Source organism: Bos indicus x Bos taurus, chromosome 3 (assembly GCF_003369695.1).
Source record: "Bos indicus x Bos taurus breed Angus x Brahman F1 hybrid chromosome 3, Bos_hybrid_MaternalHap_v2.0, whole genome shotgun sequence".
In the NCBI taxonomy this organism is placed as follows: Eukaryota; Metazoa; Chordata; class Mammalia; order Artiodactyla; family Bovidae; genus Bos; species Bos indicus x Bos taurus.
The window spans coordinates 70,453,378-70,478,405 of record NC_040078.1 but is presented as its reverse complement, the minus strand read 5'-3'; the positions used below and the strand labels follow the sequence as shown (position 1 = coordinate 70,478,405).

Here is a 25,028-nt window from a genome sequence, read left to right as displayed (position 1 = left end):
GACATAGAGATAGCTAACACAATGGATGGACCTCAACCGTGGGTGCGCATTGAAATCACTTTGGAAACGTTTGTAAAAACATTCAACCTGAATCCAGCCCCCAGAAATTCTGATCTCGTTGTCCTAGGGCTCATCTTGAGTACATGTATCTTTTAAAAGTTGCCCCAGGAGATTCTGAAATGTAGCCAATGGAGACCCTGGTTAAATATTCATTCTTGTTGAATGAAATTGAATTGAATTTCCGCAAAGCAAGTAACATTCTTCTATCCTAGGAGTGGAGTCTTTAAGCACAGCCCTACTCAAGATTTATTTTGAAGGCTATTTTATTTCTTATTAGTTATGTGGCCTTGTATAAGTTTGCTAATTATTTCTATTACCCCCTGTTAAAAAAATGGGCATATTGTATGCTTACTCCTGCTGATGCAATGTTGTGACAAAACTCAAAATCTGCTATATAATTGGAGGCTACTTGGAATGTGAAAGCTCATGTGGAAGGATTGCATATAAGCACCATAATCAAAATAAAGACATTCTTGGAAAGCTGCAATTATGCATGACTTCAAAATAATGTAGACACTTCAAAAGAATTATCAGCAGGCAGCACTGCACACAGAATATCACCAAGAGTAATAAGAGAATACTAGTTTCTTTCAGGGGAAATACAAAGACAGAAGGTATTTGGCGAAGTTCATTGATATGATTATGAAGCCACGAGATTTTAGAGCTAGAAGGACCTGCGTCCTGTGTTACCCTTGAGGAATCTCAGGTCCAAGAAGCATAGGAGACTTTCTCAGAACCACCCAAATAGTTGATAGTAGGCCCAGGACTAGAATTTTCCTTCCCTACTTCTAGTATTCTTTTTCCTAAACCACACATAAATCAAATTTATGCAGTTGCATCCCATAATGGAAACTTATATTTAAAAATGAAAAAATATACAATTGCAAATAAAAAGAATGTAAATGATACCATCAAAACATGAGGGTAGAACTTTGTACGGAGAAACTTGTCATGCTTTATGGGCTTGCTTTCAGGAATATTGCACAAACAGCATTTAGAAATAACACCACTGGGCAAACAAAGGAGATATGACAGACCTGATCCTGCCAGTGAGACACCTCCTTCACACGAATATTCTGGGCACTCCCCTGAGACCCTTTCTCTCCTCAGTCATCAGGGCACTGTTTATTGGTCTAATTTAGTGACTTCCTAAATTACAACCTGAAGCTCTAAAGGGGAGATGCTTCCCCCTAGAGTGCATGGTTCACACACAGGGAGGCATAGAGTTCTTGGATGAATCCATGGATGGGTATTCAGAAGTTTTCAAGGCTTCCAAGGGAAAGATACTCAGAGATAAGCAAAACAGTACCACTGCTGTGCTCACCATTTTACTTGGCAATTAATATTGTTGCAGTATATTTGGAAGAATTATGGATTTCATGATCTTCCAATGATTAAAAAAACGTCCTTTGAAAAACTAAAAGGCAGCAGTAAACACCATTTCTGTGTAAAGGAGCCAGTTTATTATTGCACACATTGAGGGCAGTATTGATGTTATTTTATGTTTACATTTTTGAGAACATAGAATACTTAACGAATCCTCGCTAAGAAGAACACTGTCCTACAGTAGAAGAACTAAACACTTGGTCAGTGACTTGTGGATGTTTCTTGACCTGCAGAACCTCCGCTGGATGGCTCCTGAGGTGTTCACACAGTGTACACGCTACACGATCAAAGCCGACGTCTTCAGCTATGCTCTGTGTCTGTGGGAGCTTCTCACTGGAGAAATTCCCTTTGCTCATCTCAAGCCAGGTAAGCCATGCTGCAGTTAAGGTTTCTCTGAGGGAATTCCCTGGTGGTCCAGCGGTCAGGATTGTATGCTTTCACTGCCGAGGGCCCTACTTGGAGAATTAAGATCCCACAAGCTGCAGGGTGCAGCCAGGAAAAAAGAAAAGTTCCTCTGATTTCCAGAGTTCTCTGCATTTTCACAAATTCAAGAAACATCGTTCCCCCAAAATGACAGTTCTTGGTGGACTGGCAAGGTGAGAAGTAAAGAAACGGTCTCAAGGTACGTGCCCAGTCCAGAAGACTTAATGGCCCATAGCTATATGATTTTGGACATAGACACACAGAAGGGTAAGGTTTTTTTTTTATTAAAGTTTAAGGTTTTGATTTATCTGTTGTTAATAAAAACAAGCAGATGACGAGGCCATGTGGAATGTGGGTACAAATCATGTAAATAATGCCATATTTACTTTTTGAGATTTGATTTAGAAGTGCCTTTTTGGTGTTCATATAAGGGTGAGCTGAAATTAGCAACACATAAAAATTATCTATCAGGTCTGCTTTCAGCTTCTCACCTTATACAAAGGAGAATGGCTTTTTCTAATTTTGTATTAAATACATATAGATGTATTTGAAAACTGGGACTTTGCGAGTGAGCCTATAATTTTGTTGTTGATTATATTTGATAATATACATTATACTCTGTGTAACTGCAGAAGATGGAAGTAGGGAATCTAATCACAGGGGAAAATGTACAAATATTTGAAGTAAATTTGATTTGCATTTCTCTCCATTTTATTTGCTCTGCTCTTTTTGTCTGGTCACACTGTTTACTTACTTGTATTCACCATGAGTCTAAAAACCCCTTGACTTTGCATCCCCAAAACTTACCATGATTCAAAAGTAGTTTTCAAATTAAATCATAAATAAATTTTATAATGAACTATAGTGTAAGCTCTTTAAGTGGTCACCCTATCAGAATATATCAGAAGTGAAATTAAAGTTACTCACTTGCATCCAAACTCTTTGCAACCCCATGGACTGCAGCCTGCCAGGCTCCTCTGTCCATGGGGATTCTCCAGGCAAGAATACTGGAGTGGGTTGCCATGCCCTCCCCCAGAGGATCTTCCCAACCCAGGGATCAAACCCAGGTCTCCCTCATTGCAGGCAGATTCTTTACTGTCTGAGCCACCAGGGAAGCACAAATACGTCAGAAAGATCAAGTCAAAAGGGATGTTAGGGAAAGACATACCTTACAAATGTGGATATTCACAGAAGTTCAAAGTCTTAACCAGGATCACAATATTTATTAGTACTCATGAGCAGAGCAATAGCCATATCTCATACTGTCTTCAAGATATTTTCCTCCTAATAACCATATGGTCTTTAATTACACTCTGCATACTGTCTAACCAAGAGCTTTTCACAAATGATATGCTCTGTACATAATTGTCCTAACCTTTCTCTATATGCTTTCAGAGTTTTAAATGATGGGATCAGGCCCTTATTATAGTGTGGATAAGAGGACTCTATTTTGAACTGGACAAGAATTGCTGTTTATTTCTTGTTCGATCTGTTATCATTTCTCTACCTCTTAGAATATGATTTCTGGTAAGATTTATGAGTATATTAAAAAATCCACTGTAATTCTAGACATATTGTGGTATTTTTATCAGAGCTTCCCTTGTTCTTCCCTTGTGCTTCTCTTGGGCTTCTCTTGTGGCTCAACTGGTAAAGTATCTGCCTGCAATGTGGGAGACCTGAGTTTGATCCTGGGGTTGGGAAGATCCTCTGGAGAAGGGAAAGCCTACCTACACCAGTATTCTGGCCTAGAGAATTCAATAGACTGTATAGTTCATAGGGTCGCAAAGAGTCTGACATAACTGAGCAACTTTCACTTCACATGTCTCCCTTCTTCTCATCTCCTGTATCAATCAGTTCACTTCTTCCTGTGCATTTTACATCCTAAGAACATCTTAGATTTATCCACTGCTTATCATCATCTTCCACCATCCTAGCTCAAGCCACCATCTTCATCATTTAAATTATTGCAATTGTCATTTTAAAAAATTATGTTTAATTTATATAGTATAAATTGAGATATAACTTATATCTCAACTTATACTATAAGTTATATTATAGTAAATGTTACCATTTTAGGCTAATAATTCAAGGAGTTTTAACAACTATATACAGCTATATAATCACAACGACAATCATGATAAACAGGAGTTTCAATACTTCAAAAGTTCCCCCATGCCTGTTTGGAATCAATTCACCTTTCATACCTCCAGCCCCTAGCAACCACTGACCTGAATTATGTCCCTGTAAGTTTGCCTTTTCCAGATGGCAAATAAATGGAGTCATGTTAGTACATTTATCAGTTATTTATTCTTTCACATTCCTGTGTAATATTCCATTGTGTTGATGTGTGTGTGTGTATGTGTGATCCAGACAGTCACAGGCTTCAGAACTGTCAATGAAACAGAAGTAGATATTTTTTCTGGAATTCCCTTGCATTCTCTATGATGCAACGAATGTAGGTAATTTGGTCTCTGGTTTCTCTACCTTTTCTAAACCCAGCTTATACATCTGAAAGTTTTCAGTACATGTACTATTGAAGCCTAGCTTGAAGGATTTTGAGCATTACCTTACTAGCATGCAAAATGAGTGCAGTTGCCCAGTAGTTTGAACATTCTTTGCATTGCCATTCTTTGGTATTGGAATGACCCTGTGATCACTCCCGAATTTTCCAAATATGCTGGCATATTGAGTGCAGTACTTTAAAAGCATCATCCTTTAGGATTTGAAATAACTCAGCTGGAATTCTATCACCTCTACTAGCTTTGTTTGTAGTAATGCTTCCTATGGCCCTCTTGACTTCACACTCCAGGATGTCTGGCTCTAGGTGAGTGACCACACCATCGTGGTTATCTAGGTCATTAAGCCCTTTTTTTGTACAGTTCTTCTCTGTATTCTTGCCACCTCTTCATAATGTCTTCTACCTCTGTTAGGTCCTTACTGTTTCTGTCCTTTATCAAGCCCATCCTCACATGAAAATTTCCCTTGATATCTCCAATTTTCTTGAAGAGATCTCTGGTCTTTCCCATTCTATTGTTTTTCCCTACTTTGCATTTTTCATTGAAAAAAAAAGCCTTCTTATCTCTCCTTGCTATTCTCTGCAACTCTGCATTCAGTTGAGTATATCTTTCCCTTTCTCCCTTGCTTTTCGCTTCTTTCTTTCCTCAGCTATTTGAGAGCCTCCTCAGACAACCACTTTGCCTTCTTGAATTTCTTTCTCTTTGGGATGATTTTGGTCACTGACTCCTATACAATGTTATGAATCTCTGTCCATAGTTGTTCAGGCACTCTGTCTATCAGATCTAATCCCTTGAATCTATTTAACACTTCCACTGTGTAATCTTAAGGGATTTGATTTAGGTCATACCTGAATGGTACAGTGGTTTCCCTACTTTCTTCAAATTTGTAATAAGGAGCTCAGGATCTGAGCCACAGTTTCAGCTCCAGGTCTTGTTTTTGCTGACTGTATAGAGCTTCTTCATCTTCAGCTGCAAAGAATATAATCAATCTGATTTCAGTATGGACCATTTGGTGAGAAATGCCCAGCTGGATGAATAACAAGCTGGAATCAAGATTGCTGGGAGGAGTATCAATAACTTCAGATACACAGATGATACCACCCTAATGGTAGAAAGTGAAGAGGGACTGAAGAGCCTCTTGCTGAAGGTGAAAGAGGACAATGAATAAGCTGACTTAAAACTCAGCATTCAAAAAACTAAGATCATGACATCTGGTCCCATCACTTCATGGCAAATAGATGGGGAAAAAATGGAAACAGTAACAGACTGTTTTCTTGGGCTGCAAAATCACTGTAGACAGTGATTGCAGCCATGAAATTAAAAGACACTTTCTCCTGAGAAGAAAAGTTATAACAAATCTAGACAGCATATTTAAAAGCAGAGATATCACTTTGCCCACAAAGGTCCATATAGTCAAAGCTATGGTTTTTCCAGTAGTCATGTACAGATGTGAGAGTTGGACCATAAAGAAAGCTGAGCACTAAAGAATTAATGCTTTCGACTGTGGTGCTGGAGAAGACTCTTGAGAGTCCCTTGGACAGCAAGGAGATCAAACCAGTCAATCCTAAAGGAAATCAACCCTGAATATTAATTGAAAGGACTGATGCTGAAGCTGAAGCTTCACTACTTTGGCCCCCTAATGCAAAGAGCTGACTCATTGGAAAAAACCCTGATGCTGGGAAAGATTGAGGGCAAGGGGGAAAAGGAGGTATAGAGGATGAGATGGTTGGATGGCATCATCAACTCAATGGACATGAGTCTGAAGAAACTCCAGGAGAGAGTGAAGGACAGGGAAGCCTGGTGTGCTGTAGTCCATGGGGTCGCTCAGTCAGGCACGACTGAGTGACTGAACAACAACAACAATGTGTAAAGTCGTCTCTTGTGTTGTTGAAAAATGTGTTTGCTGTGATCGGTGTGTTCTCTTGACAAAACTCTGTTAGCCTTTGGCCTGCTTTATTTTGTACTCCAAGACCAAACTTGCCTGTTACTCGAGGTATCTCTTGACTTCCTACTTTTTCATTCCAATCTCCTATGATGAAAAGGACATCTTTTTTTTTTTTTTTTGGTGTTAGTTCTAGAACGTCTTGTCAGTCTTCATAGAACTGGTCAACTTCAGCTTCTTTAACATCAGTGATTGATGCACAGATTTGGATTACTGTGTATTGAATGGTTTGCCTTGGAAGTGAACCGAGATCAATCTGTTTTGTGATTGGACCCAAGTACTGCATGTCTTGTTAACTATGAGGGCTACTTCATTTCTTCTCAGGGATTCTTGCCTACAGTAGTAGATATAATAGTCATCTGAATTAAATTCACCCATCCCCATCCATTTTAGTTCTCTGATTGCTACAGTGCGTTGTTCACTCTTGCCGTCTCCTGCTTCACACCTCAAGTTTACCTTGATTCATGGACCTAACATTCCAAGTTCCTATGTAATATTGTTCTTTACAGCATCGGATTTTACTTTCACCACTAGACACATCCACAACTGAGCATCCTTTGCTTTGGTGCAGGCCTTCATTCCTTCTGGAGCTATTAGTAATTGCCCTTCATTCTTCCCCAGTAGCATATTGGATAGCTTTTGACCTGGAAGGTTCATCTTCCAGGGTCGTGTTTTATGCCTTTTCATACCATTCATGTTCATGGGGTTCTCACAGCAAGAATACTGGAGTGGCTTGCCATTCCCTCTTCCAGTGGACCATGCTTTGTCAGAACTCTCCACTATGATGCGTCCATTTCAGGTGGCCCTGCATGGCATGGCTCATAGCTTTATTGAATTATGCAAGCCCTTTCATCACAAGACTGTGATCTATGAAGAGGTGTGTTGATGTACTTTGGTTTTATTTGTCCATTCACAAGTTGATGATCATCTGAGTTATTCTCAGTTTGGTGATATTATGAGTGTAATTACCAAAACCATTTAGGTTTTTGTGTGTTTGTTTTAATTACTCTTGGACAAATATATATAATAATTACTAGATATTACAGTAAGATTTTTTCCAAAGCATCTGTACCAGTATGCCTTGTATGAGAAGTGTATGAGAATTTCAGTTGATACACATCCTTGCCAGCACTCTTTTTATTGTCCACTTAAAATAAATTATTAACAATTTGAGTAGGTATATTATGGTAAATAGTTATGGTATTATTTTATATTTCTCTAATGACTAATAATATTGATAATTTTGTGTGTTTATCTGCTGTTCATATCTCTTTCTTTGGTAAATTATTTGTTTAAATTATCTTATATACTAATAAGAGTATTTAGATTCTAGGTAGACTCTTTCATCTGCTATGTATTTTGCAAATAGTTTCCTATACTCTGTGACTTGCTTCTTCATAATCTAACCAATGCCTTTCAAACAGCAGAAGTTTTTTTTTTTAATTTCAGTGAAATTTACCTTATCAAACTTATATTTTTATGTATCCTATCTAAAATATTCTTGCTACACTCACGATCACAAATATTTCCTCCTGTGTTTACTTATAGGAACCTTATAGGTTTAGGTTTTATATTTATAAGATCTACTAGAATTACTTTTTAATGGTATAAGGTAAGAGTTGAATTTGTATTCTTTGTTAATTTTTTTTAATATGGATACCCATTTTTTTAGCATGATTTATTTAAAACACTTCCTTTATCTATTAAGTTATTTTGGTACTGTTATCAAAAATTAATTGACCACACATATAGATTCTATTCTGTTCCATCAATATAAGGCTTCCCTATGCCAATATCACACTAGATTGATAAGTTATAGTGAATCTAGAAATCACATAATGCGAATCCTCCAACTTTGCTCTTCTTTGTTAAAATTGCTTTTGCTATTGTAAAGTTTTTGTTTTTCCATATAAATTTTAGAACCAGCTTGTCTATTTCTACAAAAAAATGTTGCTGGTATTTTGATTGAATTGCAGTGAATCTGTAGAGCAATTCGGGAAGAACTGACAACTTACACACATTGAATCTTCCAATTGATAAACAGTATATCTCTCCCTTCATTTAGGTCTTTGATTTCTGTCATCAGTGTGTTTGTAGTTTTCATCACAGAAACCTTACACATATTTTTTTAGAATTATTTCTATGTATTTTGTGTTTCTTGATGCTATTTTAAAGGTTTATTAATTTCAATGAATAATGATTTTTGTAAATATAGAGATATAATTAATTTTTAACAACCTAGTGCCCTATAAATTTGCTAAGTTTACTTATCAGTTCAAGTAGCTTTCCTATACATTTTTGGGGATTTTAAACATAGATGATTATGTCATCTCAGAATAAAGAATATTTTACTTATTTCTTTCAAATATGTGTATTTTTCATATATTTTCTTGCTTTCTCACACAGGCAAGGGTCTCTGGTACAATACTGAATAGAATTAGTGAAGATATACCCTATCTTCATCTAAAGTTTTACCCACCACCACCTTAGTTCCAAGTGCCATCTTTATCACTTTATTGCAATAGCTCTTTGCCCATTCTCTCTTTGTTCTTCTCTTCCTCCCCAATCTCTACACATCCACTACAATGATATTTTAAGACTATAAATGTGACTATGTTCATTTCAGTTCAGTCGCTCAGTCATGTCCGACTCTTTGTGACCCCATGAATTGCAGCACGCCAGGCCTCCCTGTCCATCACCAACTCCCGGAGTTTATCCAAACTCATCAGCCAAAGATGGAGAAGCTCTATACAGTCAGCAAAAACAAGACCAGAAGCTGACTGTGGCTCAGACCATGAACTCCTTATTGCCAAATTCAGACTTAAATAGAAGAAAGTAGGGAAAACCACTAGACCATTCAGGTATGACCTAAATCAAATCCCTTATGATTATACAGTGGAAGTGAGAAATAGATTTAAGGGCCTAGATCTGATAGATAGAGTGCCTGATGAACTATGGAATGAGGTTCGTGACATTGTACAGGAGACAGGGATCAAGACCATTCCCATAGAAAAGAATTGCAAAAAAGCAAAATGGCTGTCTGGGGAGGCCTTACAAATAGCTGTGAAAAGAAGAGAAGTGAAAAGCAAAGTAGAAAAGGAAAGATATAAACATCTGAATGCAGAGTTCCAAAGAACAGCAAGAAGAGATAAAAAAGCCTTCTTCAGCGATCAATGCAAAGAAATAGAGGAAAACAACAGAATGGGAAAGACTAGGGATCTCTTCAAGAAAATACCAAAGGAACATTTCATGCAAAGATGAGCTCGATAAAGAACAGAAATGGTATGGACCGAACAGAAGCAGAAGACATTAAGAAGAGATGGCAAGAATACACAGAGGAGCTGTACAAAAAAGATCTTCACGACCCAGATAATCACGATGGTGTGATCACTGACCTAGAGCCAGACATCCTGGAATGTGAAGTCAAGTGGGCCTTAGAAAGCATCACTACGAACAAAGCTAGTGGAGGTGATGGAATTCCAGTTGAGCTATTCCAAATCCTGAAAGATGATGCTGTGAAAGTGCTGCACTCAATATGCCAGCAAATTTGGAAAACTCAGCAGTGGCCACAGGACTGGAAAAGGTCAGTTTTCATTCCAATCCCAAAGAAAGGCAATGCCAAAGAATGCTCAAACTACCACACAATTGCACTCATCTCACACGCTAGTAAAGTAATGCTCAAAATTCTCCAAGCCAGGCTCCAGCAATATGTGAACCATGAACTTCCTGATGTTCAAGCTGGTTTTAGAAAAGGCAGAGGAACCAGAGATCAAATTGCCAACATCTGCTGGATCATGGAAAAAGCAAGAGAGTTCCAGAATAACATCTATTTCTGCTTTATTGACTATGCCAAAGCCTTTCACTGTGTGGATCATAATATACTGTGGAAAATTCTTCAAGAGATGGGAATACCAGAAAACTTGATCTGCCTCTTGAGAAATTTGTATGCAGGTCAGGAAGCAACAGTTAGAACTGGACATGGAACAACAGACTGGTTCCAAATAGGAAAAGGAGTATGTCAAGGCTGTATATTGTCACCTTGTTTATTTAACTTATATGCAGAGTACATCATGAGAAATGCTGGGCTGGAAGAAACACAAGCTGGAATGAAGATTGCCGGGAGAATTATCAATAACCTCAGATATGCAGATGACACCACCTTTATGGCAGAAAGTGAAGAGGAACTCAAAAGCCTCTTGATGAAAGTGAAAGTGGAGAGTGAAAAAGTTGGCTTAAAGCTCAACATTCAGAAAACAAAGATCACGGCATCCAGTCCCACCACTTCATGGGAAATAGATGGGGAAACAGTGGAAATAGTGTCAGACTTTATTTTTCTGGGCTCCAAAATCACTACAGATGGTGACTGCAGCCATGAAATTAAAAGACGCTTACTCCTTGGAAGGAAGGTTATGACCAACCTAGATAGCATATTCAAAAGCAGAGACATTACTTTGCCAACAAAGGTTCGTCTAGTCAAGGCTATGGTTTTTCCTGTGGTCATGTATGGATGTAAGAGTTGGACTGTGAAGAAGGCTGAGCGCCAAAGAATTGATGGTTTTCAACTGTGGTGTTGAAGAAGACTCTTGAGAGTCCCTTGGACTGCAAGGAGATCCAACCAGTCCATTCTGAAGGAGATCAGCCCTGGGATTTCTTTGGAAGGAACGATGCTGAAGCTGAAACTCCAGTACTTTGGCCACCTCTTGCGAAGATTTGACTCATTGGAAAAGACTCTGATGCTGGGAGGGATTGGGGGCAGGAGGAGAAGGGGACGACAGAGGATGAGATGGCTGGATGGCATCACTGACTCGATGGACGTGAGTCTGAGTGAACTCCGGGAGACGGTGATGGACAGGGAGGCCTGGCGTGCTGCGATTCATGGGGTCACAAAGAGTCGGACATGACTGAGGGACTGATCTGATCTGATGTCCATCGAGTCAGTGATGCCATCCAACCATCTCAGCCTCTGTCGTCCCCTTCTCCTCTGCCCCCAATCATGGTCTTTTCCAGTGAGTCAACATGACTGTGTTACCATTGCTTAAAATCATCCTATGGTTTCCCTTGTTCTTTGGAATAAATCTAAAAATTCTTAATATGTCCTGCAACACTCTACATGATTCAGGACCTCTGACCTTGCTCATAATATTTCACTTCTGTGCTCCAGCCACTCAAACCTTCTTTTGCTTTCTTGAATGTGTTGCATTTCATCTGGCCTCTAGTATCTTTCACAAGCTCAGTTTCTTCAGTAAATGCAATTAATGATGACTCCACAGAGATTAGGCTGAGGATCAAATGAGATGATTCTATGACTGAATTTTATAAACTGAAATCTCTCTGCAACTGTAAGATAAAAGATAAGGGAAAATTGTAATGCAGGGTCAAGGCTTGCTATGATTCTGGGCTTAAGTAGAATTATCATCCATCAGGAGACCATATAAAAACTTTAAAATCATCCTTGACTTTTCTCTTTCCTTCTTTCTTTCCTTTTTCCTTCCTTCCATCCTTCTTTCCTTCCTTCCTTATTTACTTTTGTTTTTCACTTGTTTTCTTATTTTTCAATCCTTCTTTCTAAATATCTTTCAAATATATCCACTTACCTCCCTGTCCATGGCTACTTCCTTATTTCACAAGTAGAATTCTGCAGAGTATCTTAACTGTCTTAAATGTCTCCAGTTTTGTTTACCATCTTCTTTTCACCAATTTCCATACTATAACTAGATATAGCTTTCTAAACACTCAAATTTGATCATCTAGCTCCCCTTATTTAGTCTTCAATATGTTCTTTTGTTCTTAAGATTAAAAAAAAAAAAAACATTTTAAAAACAATCTATTGGTATACAGGAGTGCCAGTGATCATGGCAGGGATAGCAATGCCAGCTATTAAAGCAATTCCTATGGGAGCAATGACAAATGTGCTTAGCTTCCATGACATTTTCTTCTTTAGGCTCCAGGGTTTCTTCCCCCCAAAAGTACATCCTGATGGACTAAAGGAAAAAATTACAATGTAAAGTAACTGCTGCAAAACATCACAGTAACAGTTTACTATACAGTCCATGGAATTCTCCAGGCTAGAATACTGGAGTGGGTAGCCATTCCCTTCTCCAGGGGATGTTTCCAACCCAGGGATCAAACCCAGGTCTCTCACATTGCAGGCAGATTCTTTACCAGCTGAGCCACCCGGGAAGCCCAAGAATACTGGATTGGGTAGCCTATCCCTTCTCCAGTGGATCTTCCCAACCCAGGAATCAACCCAGGGTCTCCTGCATTGCAGGTGGGTTCTTTACCAGATGAACCCTCAGGGAAGCCCTAGATATAGCTTTCTAGACACCCGAATTTGATCATCTAGCTCCCCTTACTTAAAGTCTTCAATATGTTCCTTTGTTCTTAAGATTAAAAAAAATCTTAAAACAATCTAAAAGCCCCTGTGGTTAGGCTTCTTCTTGCCTCTCCAGGCCCAATGCCTCCCACTTGCAGCCTCTCTGTGCTCGATCACAATGAACTGTTTCCTTTTCCCAACATGACACATTTCCTCTCACTTCCATGTCCCTGCACACAGGAGTTGTTTGTCAGACACACTCCTCCCCACTTTTCATCATACTAACTCCAATTTACTGTTAGGTTTTAGTTTAAATATTACTTCTTCCAAAAATAGCCTCCTGAATTCTTCAATATTCAGTTAAGTGCAGTCTCTTCCATGCCCTAGGTTGTCATTTATTATCATATTTATCATATTTTACTTATATATTTTTGCAATGTTCTCTACTCTTTTACCCTTTGCTAATTATAAAATGAATATTTCAAAAAGATAAAGATTCCCTCTCTCATGGGCCCTCAGAAATATTTACTGTTTTTGGAGGGAGAATATTATATAATAAAACAGAAGTCTCACCAAAGATAACTTGAATCCAATATCTCATATATTAGAATATATAGTACTTTATTGGAAAAAAGAGTTTGTTTATGATAGATGCTGAATTTTTTAAAGTTAGACAGTTACCATGCATCAAGAACTGAGACTGTTAATATCATTGCAGTGGTTAGGCAGTCTAGCAAATGTTCAGCAATAAATTATGTGAAGGATCAGATTCAATATAAGCTGCATATTAGCCATTTACAATGAGGAACAAATCCATGACTACAGTGTGGGACAGCATTATCAATTATGGGAACAGCAACATTACACATGGCTCATCCTTCTGGATTTAACAGAATCCTACTTCCTGGGAGGAATATATAAATAGAATGCAAATATTAGCACTGACTACAAGTGATACAAGTGATGAGTGTGCCTTTAGAAGAATTTGAAGCTAGAGTTTGTTTTACACAAAATATATTCAAATTAACCTTATAATCTCAGGTTCAGAAAAAACTGAAAAAGCCATCACATCTAGCATCCCACGATCAAATGCCCACATGATCAGGGGAAGCAAGTAAAAGCTTGATGCAGGCCAGTGTGATGGACAGGAAATCACAAGCTCTGACTCAAGGGGACAGCTGCTACCTAGCTGCAGCCAAACAGTGCCTGGAAAGAAACATAGGGATGCCTGCTCACTGTTGCCATATCAACTAACTTCTGTGTGCTTCTTCAGAAATCTAAAGATTTTTAAACATTGGCAATTAACTCAATTTTTTAGAAAATATTTTTCAGGCTAAAGAGACTTGGCATAAGTGTAAAAGCATGAGTCTTGTAATCTTACTCAAAGCTGCTTAAACAAGCTATACTTGAGTACTTCAGTGTCTTTATTTTTTAAATGGGGATAATAGTAAGACCTGCCTCAAAGGGTTGAAATGATGGCTGGTAATAATAAGCACTCAATAAATATTATCTTAAGTCATCATTAAGTACTACTCTGGCCAGAAACTGTGCTAAAGTAAGAGGGAAGACAAAGAGGAAAACAGCATTGCTTAGGACCTTGTAGTGTAGAGGGAGCATGAGAAAAAGAACCATCAGCAGAGTATATCCCAACTGGAGGGAATCAGAGAGTGCAAAGAATGCTCCCTGGAGGGCTCTCCTGCCCAGAATGGTGGTGCAATAGGATATCAGGGAAGGATTCTTAGACAGATGATACTGAACTGCATATTTAAAAGATGAGTATTATTTAATAGGTAAATAATGGGGAGATGGAAAAAGTATCCTGGCAGAAGGCAGCCTGGCTAGGATGCAGGGGCATCTTTCGGGAGGGATGAATCAGAGCATATAAGGGAATCAGCAGCAAAAGACATGCCCTAAACGAAAAGCTAGAGCTTCAGGGTAAAGAGCCTTTGTCAATAGTGGAAGTCACTGCAGGATTTTAAGCAGGGCAGTGGTACAACTCTGTTGTCTTAGAATGTTCCCTCTTGCTGCAAAACAGAGGGTAGATTGGAGAAGTTTGAAAAAGAAGCAAGGAAACCAGGTAATCCAGAAGAGAATGTATCAAATCTTAACTAAGATTTCACTAGTGAAGAGAAAGGAGAGGCTGGTTTTGAGATTTTTAACAGGACTTGCCGATGGACTGAGGTGAGAGCACGAAGGAGAAGGAGAAGTCCTGGACTGCCTCTGGGCCTCTGACTTAGCCAGCTGGAAGATGATGGACACAGGAAGAGAGCAGATCTCTGACAGAAATGATGAGATGGGAGGGAGGAGGAGCCAAGCTATGAAGCCAAGCAGAGAAGAATCAGGCAAGATGAAAAAGAAGCTGGTATGACCTGGCAAACAAGACCTGTCCTGGATACATTTTAAAGAAGGAAACCAACACCTGCCTCCCAGATTTTCTCTCTCTCCTGGGTCTGTCTCCTCTCATATATCATGAAAAACTAAAGGAGAAGTCTGGGATGAATTAATTCATCAGTCCATATTTTATCCAGTCCCATTCCCTTATAACCAGGGACTCAATTTTGCGGGTCATTTTTGGATTATAGTTTGGAGCCAAGAAACGAGCCTCTTATTCTCCTTTTGTTTCCACGTATGCTGCCATCTGGTTCGCAAGGGGACTCAACTCGGTGTCCTGGGATTCCTTAATGCTAGACTCTTAACTAAGTTTGGGATATGGCAGGAAATTAAGAACAACTGATAATTTATCCAATTTAGCCAAATTTTGGTGAAACTTTATACTGAGGCTTTACGTCAGAGTTGCAGATCTATATAGTCCAGTAGCTAAATATGGCTTGCAAACTTTTTGTGTGTCACATGTGGTTTTAAAAAATATGAATTAATGTAATTTAGAGACCCAGTTATGTCACAGATCTCATATATTTGTAGCCATTTGCTTTTTCTACCCTTGCTTAATATTAGATGACTATGTTCTGCTCCATATATGATTGGGATCCTAAAGGGCATGATACAGAATAACCTCAAAGGGCAGAAAGAAGCACATTGCAGATGTGGACAGTGCTATGGCAGTGATAGGAAAATAGGAGTGAACTAAAGTTCTGAAGTCCTATGTTTGCTGTGCTAATCCTATCAGTTTATCACTCAGAAGAGTAATGCCAGCTAGTCACTACACAGATCACAGGAAAGATCAAATCGGTCCAATGGATGGTGATATTTCTATGAATATAGCTGATATTAACATTCCAATACTTCATTACACTGACAAAGATTGCAATGAGAACAGACAATGGTGCAAATTAATCTATTCTTCTGACAGCCTGTAATGAGAATGGGATGTGGTTTAAAAAATTAAGCCATTCTTAGTACAATCTCAAGATTGCAATCTCATGGTCTCTCTCAGATGCTGTATGCTCTGGTGATACATCACTGAAAAGTGTCAGTTTAACAAAGAATGTGTCTTAGCTCTTGCTGGGATGGTAGACTGCATTTTCTTTGTTTCACCACATCCCTACCCATTAAAAAACAATGAAGTAGAATCAATTGTGTTTTTTATAACACATATACACACAAACCAGAAAAAAAAAATTCTGGCAATTTTATCTTAGTCAAAACTTACAAACAAAATATTGTACTTTGTTGCTCTCTTTTTTACTTTTATAAAACATAAGACAGGAAGTGATAGGTTCCTTGAAGAATTCAGAATATAGTACCAGTTTATCCATAAACAATGTAAAGCTAATTAAGTTCATCATGGATTACTGCATAGTCATTCTCTCCACAATGGCTGTGTCATGTTATGAACTGGGGCTGATGACAGATGAGGAGGTTTTTAGCCTTGTGATTTGCAGTAACTCAATGCAACGTGTTGGGGTCTAAAGAGAATAGAAAATATATAATATTTTTTGATATCTGGTTCTCTAGGCTCAGACTAAAAAGAAGCAGTAAGAGCCTTAGATCTGTAGGTAATGATTATAGCTACAACAACAACTAACTTTTGTTGAGAGTCAACAATGTGACAGATGCTCTATGTAGACTTTCTTCTATTTAATTCTAAGTGTATATCACAAATCAGGTTCTATCAGGATAAGATGCATGCTCAATATCATCTGCTACTAACAGGTATGGTCAAGACTTAAATTCATGGCTCCTTGTCCCCAGAACCCATGCTTGTCACCATTACAGTGTGCCCTCCCTGCTTCGTCTTACATTTAGAGAAATTAATACTCACAGAGGCAAACTGGCTTAATTGGGATCTCCCAGAGAATTAAAAGCAAAGCCAGACTGAAAATTAGGCTCCAGATATCCTAGTTAAGGGCATTTCTTACTCTTCATACTGCTTCAGTTTATTGAAGCCCCCTCCCAACATGTTTGAACAAAAAATAACATCATGGGCTCCATATGTCACATGCTCGTGCTAAGTCCCTTCAGTCATGTCCGACTCTGCAACCTTATGGATTGTGGCCTGCCAGGCTGTGCTGTCCATGGGATTCTCCAGGCAAGAATATTGGAGTGGGTTGCCATTTCCTTGTCCAACAATATGTCATGAGATAAGTATGTTTTAATTTCACATCAAACAAAACCTAATATTCATTCTACATTTCTTGATAGCTAAGCATTATGCTCTGTCCTAAAAACATAATAATGAGCAACATATTAATTGGCATTAATCCATCATCTTCATTCATTTGTATAATAAATGTGTAGCGAGTCCTATATACCATGATCTATATTTTTTCCAATGAAATCATATTTCGAACTATCACATTTATTGATTTATCATTACCTATCTATTGAATGCCTGCTAAATGCCAATCACTGTGCTAAGCACAGGAGACGATGGTGAAAAGACCACAGTCCTGACCTCAAGGAGCTTGTGATCTATTTGTAGAGACAAGCAAATAACTAGGCAATTAAGTTAAGTAATTGCTATTATAGTATAGAGTGCTATGGGAATCCATAGGAAAGGACCCCAGAGAGAGTTTATCTAAGCTAAGACCTAAAGGACAGTCGGAGAAGGCGATGGCACCCCACTCCAGTACTCTTGCCTGGCAAATCCCATGGATGGAGGAGCCTGGTAGGCTGCAGTCCATGGGGTCGCTAAGAGTCAGACATGACTGAGCGACTTCACTTTCACTTTTCACTTTCATGCATTGGAAAAGGAAATGGCAACCCGCTCTAGTGTTCTTGCCTGGAGAATCCCAGGGACGGCGGAGCCTGGTGGGCTGCCATCTATGGGGTCGCAGAGTCGGACACGACTGAAGCGACTTAGCAGCAGCAGCGGCAGCAAAGGACAGTAGATGTAATGCAGGGAAAGAAGATAGGGAAAAAGGAATCAGAGGCAAAAAGAGTCACATTTCGGAACTTATGGTTGAACTATTAAAGCAGTGAAAATTACAGTAATTCATTATTACTCATTCATTTAGTAATTTTTTGAAAAGCATAACACTTCATTTTTTCTGCCTGTCATCACTCACATAGAATGTACAATAACATTTTGAATAAATGAATGAAGGTTAATGCATGTCGTATTGAATGCTTCTTCTGTTACTAGCCTCTTTTGAGAGACAACATTCACAATCTCCTTTCATATCTTTTCTTTTCTTGGTAACAAAGAACTTGAATCCACAAATCAAACTGTGGTTATGAAAACACCTGAGGTTGACTCACAAATTTGTGTTTAATTTGTCTCACTCAGGATAATAGGAACTGTGCTCTAGAATTGTGCTGTACAGCATGGAAATCACGAGACATACATGGCTATTTAAATTTAAAATAATAGAAACCAAATAAAATTAAAAAGATTCTTAGTCACACTAGCCACATTTAAAGTTCTAAATAGACGTATGCTACTATATTGAGCAGGACAGAAGGACATTTTCATCATTGCAGAAAGTTCTATTGGACAGTCCTACTCTAGAATCTAGATTATAAATTTGCCAAACTATTGATAACTATATCAGAGTAGTACTGAAGAAATAAAAGGCACTCAATAAAAAGTTATTGATATTTTCAAATGTATCCTTATTCTCCTTTAATAGCAAAGTCTTAGTTGTGAAAGTGGAAACCAATGTTTATGTAAGTCAATTCACATATTTTATGTAGCAATCAAGGTAAAAAATTTGATTAATGGGCTGACAGTTCTCTTTCCTGAATCTGGAATACCAGAAAGTTCCCGGCTGCTAGTGTAGCATGGCCACTTAGGCAAGACTGACAAAGCAAAGCAATCTCAAAGGTGACAAATTTCAATTCCATGACCCTCACGTTGCATTGCCCACTTTCTGGCAGAGGTGCTAATGAGTAGTATCACTGCCAACAATGCATAAAGCAAAAGGGAGAAGCAGATGCCAAGGCCTTGCAGAATCTACTTTGAATAATGGAGAATTAAATATCATTCATCTTAAACTGATTTTTCAGACACAGTGCCAAGAAGCAAACAAGTAACTTTATATACTTGGTGTCAGAGTCTAAAAGAGTTTCAGAGGAGACATTTGGCACCTGCATCTGAGTTTAACTCACTTTATGAATAGTCCCTCCCCACCCATTAGGAGATGTATAATTAGTTTAAATGTGTTCTCTACGCTGGTTTATGTGCTTATAGCTGTACCAGCTCAACAATATCCAAATGATCATAAGGTGAAAAAGCAGGGTTAGAAGACCAATGATCATTAACTATCAGTTTATTTGTTTGCTTATTTATTTACGTTATTCTAAAATGAATGAGAAATAGTCAAGAGTAGCCTCTGGAGGCGGAGAAGGCAATGGCACCCCACTCCAGTACTCTTGCCTGGAAAATCCCATGGACAGAGGATCCTGGTAGGCTGCAGTCCATGGGGTCGCTAGAGTCAGACACGACTGAGCAACTTCACTTTCACTTTTCACTTTCATGCATTGGAGAAGGAAATGGCAACCCACTCCAGTGTTCTTGCCTGGAGAATCCCAGGGATGGGGGAGGCTGGTGGGCTGCCGTCTCTGGGGTCACACAGAGTCGGACACAACTGAAGCGACTTAGCAGCAGCAGCGGCCTCTGGAGGAACCTAAAAAGCCTAGTTTTCTGTGACACCAAAGACATATTTTATGTCATGTTTTTAAATTTGCTAAATATGTTATAAGCAGTCTTTTGTTTCTTTGTTTTCTTAGTATCAGCAACTGTAAGTCTACTTGATAGTGGCCAGAAATGGATTGAAAATGTAATAAATATGTTACAAAGGGCATTGAAGACAAAAGCAGGAATGAAATTGCTGACTCTTCCTTCAGCCTGGAACCACTGTATAGTTAGATGGCTATTGGAAGGAAATATTGAAGTTCCAGGTGGGCAAAGGGAATGAACTTAAGACTTCAAACACAAATAACTAATCAATAAATATTAAGCCTAACTACTTATCAAAGAACAAAATTTAAACAGCAACGAATGAGCAGATATATTTGTGTGTGTGTGTGCATGCCCAGTCACTCAGTCATAGCCGACTCTTTGCAACCCCATGCACGGTAGCCTGCCAGTCTCCTCTGTCCATGGAATTTTTCAGGCAAGAATACTGGAGTGGGTTGCCATTCCTCACTCCAAGAGATCTTCCCAACTCAGGGATCGAACCTGTGTCTCTTGCGTCTCCTGCATTGGCAGGTGGATTCTTTACCACTCTGCCACCTGGGATATATTTACCTCTCATATTAGCAAAATATTTTATAACATGAGAAAACCTAACTCTGATGCAGGTATAATGACAATGCTCTCACACAGTTCTTATTGAGAGCATAAACTATTACAACTATTTGGGGAAAGTGTTCATTAGTATGTATCAAAAGTCTCTAAAATGGTTATAGCCTTTGACATATAAATTCACTCCTCAAAATACCTCAAAAATGATCTGTGAAATTGGGAAAGTTATACTGTAAAACATATTCTTTGAAGTGTTTACACCCAAATTTGAACAACCTAAAACTGAGAAATAATTAGGTAAATCACATTAAATGCAATCATTAAAAATATGCTAACATAGAATTTTAATAGCATGAGAAAATGCTTATATTTAATTTAGGAGAAAAATATTCCATAATTTTACATTGGACATGAGCTCAATGATGTGAAGAATATATAAGAAATGCTCAAATACTTTAACAATTGTTTCCTCTGAATACTAAAATTATAATCTTTCTAATTATTTTAATTTTCTAAACTTGTATGAAAAACAAGTATTAATTTTACATGTTGGGAAATTATGTAGTAATTCTGAATGATCCATAAAGCAAAATGTTAAGTGACATTGCATATAATTGCATTACATCTGCTGCATGTAGATCCATACACAGATTTTAATTTGAGTAAACTTTGGTAAAAGACAGGTAGTGGGTGTGGGTCATATCTTAAAAGTCATTAAGATAGAGACAGATGCTTGTGACATCATAAGAACACAGGAAGCAGTGTCCTGGAACTTTAGCCTCCCATGGGTGCAGAGCAATTTTTCAGAGGAATAAAAGAGCTTCGTGTGTTGTTTATGAAGTACTTTCAATGTGAAGTGAATGAAGAGAGCATGAAATCTGGGGGAAAAAAGAGGCTATGCTAACTACTGGTTATAGTAAAATTTTTATAAATTAAAAACTACCCACATACACACAATACACATACACATATATACACACACACAAACACATGTAACAGTAACACCTACCTTTCATGAATAGTTTTAAAGGATTGAAATAATTTATGTATGTATCTACTATGATCAGATCAGATCAGATCAGTCACTCAGTCTTGTCTGACTCTTTGCGACCCCATGAATCGCAGCACGCCAGGCCTCCCTGTCCATCACCAACTCCCGGAGTTCACTCAGACTCCCGTCCATCGAGTCAGTGATGCCATCCAGCCATCTCATCCTCTGTCGTCCCCTTCTCCTCCTGCCCCCAATCCCTCCCAGCATCAGAGTCTTTTCCAGTGAGTCAACTCTTCGCATGAGGTGGCCAAAGTACTGAAGTTTCAGCTTTAGCATCATTCCTTCCAAAGAAATCCCAGGGCTGATCTCCTTCAGAATGGACTGGTTGGATCTCCTTGCAGTCCAAGGGACTCTATAATACTTAATGTAAAATGTGTTCAATAAAAGTAACTATAAGTTTAGTTTCCAAGGGAGTATAAAAATCACTGGTTGCACAACAGAAAAAAATAATCAGCAATCATGAATCTACAAAGAAGTCCCAAGAATCACAAAACAGTGATGAGGACTTTGTGATGAGCAATATTCAGAAATCTAAGCAAGCAGGCAACACTAGGGAGTTCAATCAATGAGCAGTATTAGCTAAAATGATGGATTGGAGTATCTGAGTTCAGCAAATAATAACTACTTTATAAACATTAAAAATTAAAATGCCAACGTTCTTGTAACCAGTAACAAGATTTAAGTTTTAAAAAATAATCTTTTTTGCCCAAATGATACAAGTGATTTCAGGGGTGCAAAGTTCAGTGGTACCTCATCTTACTATGTGTAATATAAGTGCTTTAGCCTGGGATTTATGGCATCGTATAGCCTGGTCCGATCTGCCTTTCAGTCTTTACTTCCTAAAACATCATGTACATACCCAATACTAGTTGCTGCTTATATGCTCCTTTGTTTCTTTGTTCCTGTATAAACCCCCTCTGCTCACCATTTGTTGAATGAACAACCGAAAAAATGAACAATTACAAACTTACAGTAGCAATTTATCCACTGTGTTGCTTAGGCATTTAAAAAAATATCATAGAGCCCTCTTTGAATCTCTGCTGATGTTGCACAGATTGATTTTTAATGATTTCTTTGTTGTCTGTTCATATGTTTCTTGAAATAAATATGTGAATTTCAAAACTGACATGACCATTTGGTTTGCAGCGGCTGCGGCAGCAGACATGGCTTACCACCACATCAGACCTCCCATCGGCTATTCCATCCCAAAGCCCATAGCATCCCTGCTTATGCGAGGGTGGAATGCGTGTCCTGAAGTGAGTAATTTTTATTTCCTCTTAGCAAATGTGTTATGGTCAAAATCTGTCACCAGTAGTGTAGCTCCAAAGTCTACTTTCCATGTGTATTTTAAGGCTGTCAAGGCAGAAAGACTGATTTGCCTTCTGCTCTTTAGTCTCTAATTGCCTCGAGAAGTCTGAGCATCTCATATTTCTTTGCTGCTGCTCTCTGGTTCTGAAATGTTTCTCACAACTGATTAGTAAAAGAGAGACCAGGGTATGACAGATGACTCAGTCTCATCTCAGCTGCAATTTTATTAACTACGCTTGAGCCATACTTAGTCATTTTTTTAAGAAAGAAGTTTGGCACAGGATGGATTTGTGTGGGCCTTTCACCATGAGGCAGGCCTGCAAGCAAAGACTCCATGACCAGTGCTTGTTTTTTTATTTTTTTTATTTTTTATTTTTTAAATTTTCTGGCTGTGCTGGGCCTTCCTTGGTACACTGGGTCTTCCTTGATACACTGGTTTTTCTCTAGTTGCAGTATGCAGGCTTCTCGTTCTTTGGGGGCATAGGATAGATGCCCAAGTAACAGTTTGGAGAATGAGAAAGAGAAACCAGAATAGGACCAAAGGAAAATACTATTAAAGATTAAAAATAAAAATACTAAGAGGCCAAAAATTGAGTGCTTAGTAGAAGACTCTTAACTGCTAAGCAGGGGGCTGTACAAACTCTGGCTCCGGGGATGTGGTTCTTCTAGAGGAGGATGGAGAGAAAGTATAGTAGGAAAGGCCAAGTCTCGGACTGGCTGGCAAAGTCTGGGCTTCTTAGTCACTCAGTCAGGTGGGTCCTGGCTTGGCTGTGGTATCCATCTCAGCAGTCTAAATTTGAGCTGGCTCTGTATGTGACATGCCTAAGTCATCACTGCATTGCCCAGCAAGGTCTTCAGCTGGTCAGTAAGCTAAGTGGTAAGAAGAAAGGGAACAATGGGCTAGTTTTCACTCTTTCCTTAAACAACTATTAATTGAATCTCTACCGAATACAGCCTCAGGGATGGGTGAGGAGATTCAGTGGAGATGTGCTCTTCATAGCATTTAAAGGCCTAAGCAGTCATATGGAGATTAATATCATATACACATTTATGGTTTTATAGTTACAAGCAAAAATGAAGGAAACCAGGAATAGATGAGATGAGAATGGATGCTAAAGGAGTTCCAGCAAATAGGGAACAAAGAGAGCGAAGGCAAATTCTTTGTGAGAAAAGACACACGAGAGACTTATTAGTCACTGGAATGTTGTATTAATAGCTACTGAGGGACTGTCCCAGACCCTTATTTGAAACAAATTCATCTTTAGATCTAAGACACCAACATCACACTGCCTGGTCAGTGTTTGCTAGGTTATCAGCTTCACTTCACGTTCTTTCTTTTACGTCTGACTTTGCTTCATTCCTTAAATTTGAAGCACATTGTGGTCTCCTGTGCATGTCTTCTTAGCCAAGGCCCATAAAGACAGTAGAGTGCATGGGGCTTCCTGGTGGTCCAGTGGTTGAGAATCTGCCTTGAAATTCAGGGATCGTAGATTTGATCCCTGAGCAGGGAACTAGGGTCCCACATGCTGTGAAGGAACTGAAGACCACGTGTGACAACTACTAAAGCCCATGTACTCTGGAACCTGCATGCCGCAACTAGAAAGTCCATGCACTGCAAAGAAAGATCCTGCCTGACACACGAAGATCTCGCATGCCACAACTGATGCTCAAACAGCCAAATAAACATTTAACAAAAGAAGAGGACACTGAAAAAATTAGATAACAACAACAAAAAAATCTGTGAAATTCATACCATAAAAAAAAAAAAAAAAGAAGAGGACACTGAAAACATTAGCCTATCAGAGATAGAGATGCTGGTTGGAAAACAGTGAGAAGGGGGGAAGTGTTCTGATTATTACATGGGATCAGATTTTGGAAAGCTTTGGAAACCAGAATAGAGAATTTGGACATGAAATTTTAGACAGTTATATTTTTTTCTCTAAAGTAGTGAAAGATATGACAAAAAGTAATTCTCTGGAAAGTTCACTGGAGTTTAGTATGAAAGATTTGCTCACTTAGAGAACTGTATGTAGTTCCTATGGTGAGGCACTCATTGAATTATCTCATAGTGTGCACTGGAATAGCTAAGCATTGTTTCTTAGTATAGGCTATATATTACATGCTCCAGATTACCCTGAAATGTTTGTCAAAATGAAGATTCTGGGACCCTATTCTAAATCGACTGAATCAAAATCTCTGGGATGGAGCCTGCGACTTTGCATTTTAACATGTACCGCAGGTGATTTGTTCCTAATAAAGGCAGAGGACTAGTGGGCTGAAACAGAAGCAAAAGACATTGAAGTCAGAGCCTCTGACTGGGCTGCCATTGCAGTAGTAATCCAGTTGATTACAACACAAAGACTACAATGGTTACCATGGGG

General features: G+C 38.6%; 1 protein-coding gene across 1 annotated transcript in view; it reads left to right on the top strand.

The window, feature by feature from the left end:
• The window catches only part of LOC113889730 (serine/threonine-protein kinase TNNI3K), a 345,390-nt gene that overhangs the window by 223,673 nt on the left and 96,689 nt on the right, over positions 1 to 25,028 (top strand). The window contains exons 20-21 of the mRNA XM_027536876.1: positions 1,680 to 1,812; positions 22,486 to 22,595. Coding sequence (XP_027392677.1) covers positions 1,680 to 1,812; positions 22,486 to 22,595 — 243 coding nt within the window. The remainder of the gene's footprint in view (positions 1 to 1,679; positions 1,813 to 22,485; positions 22,596 to 25,028) is intronic.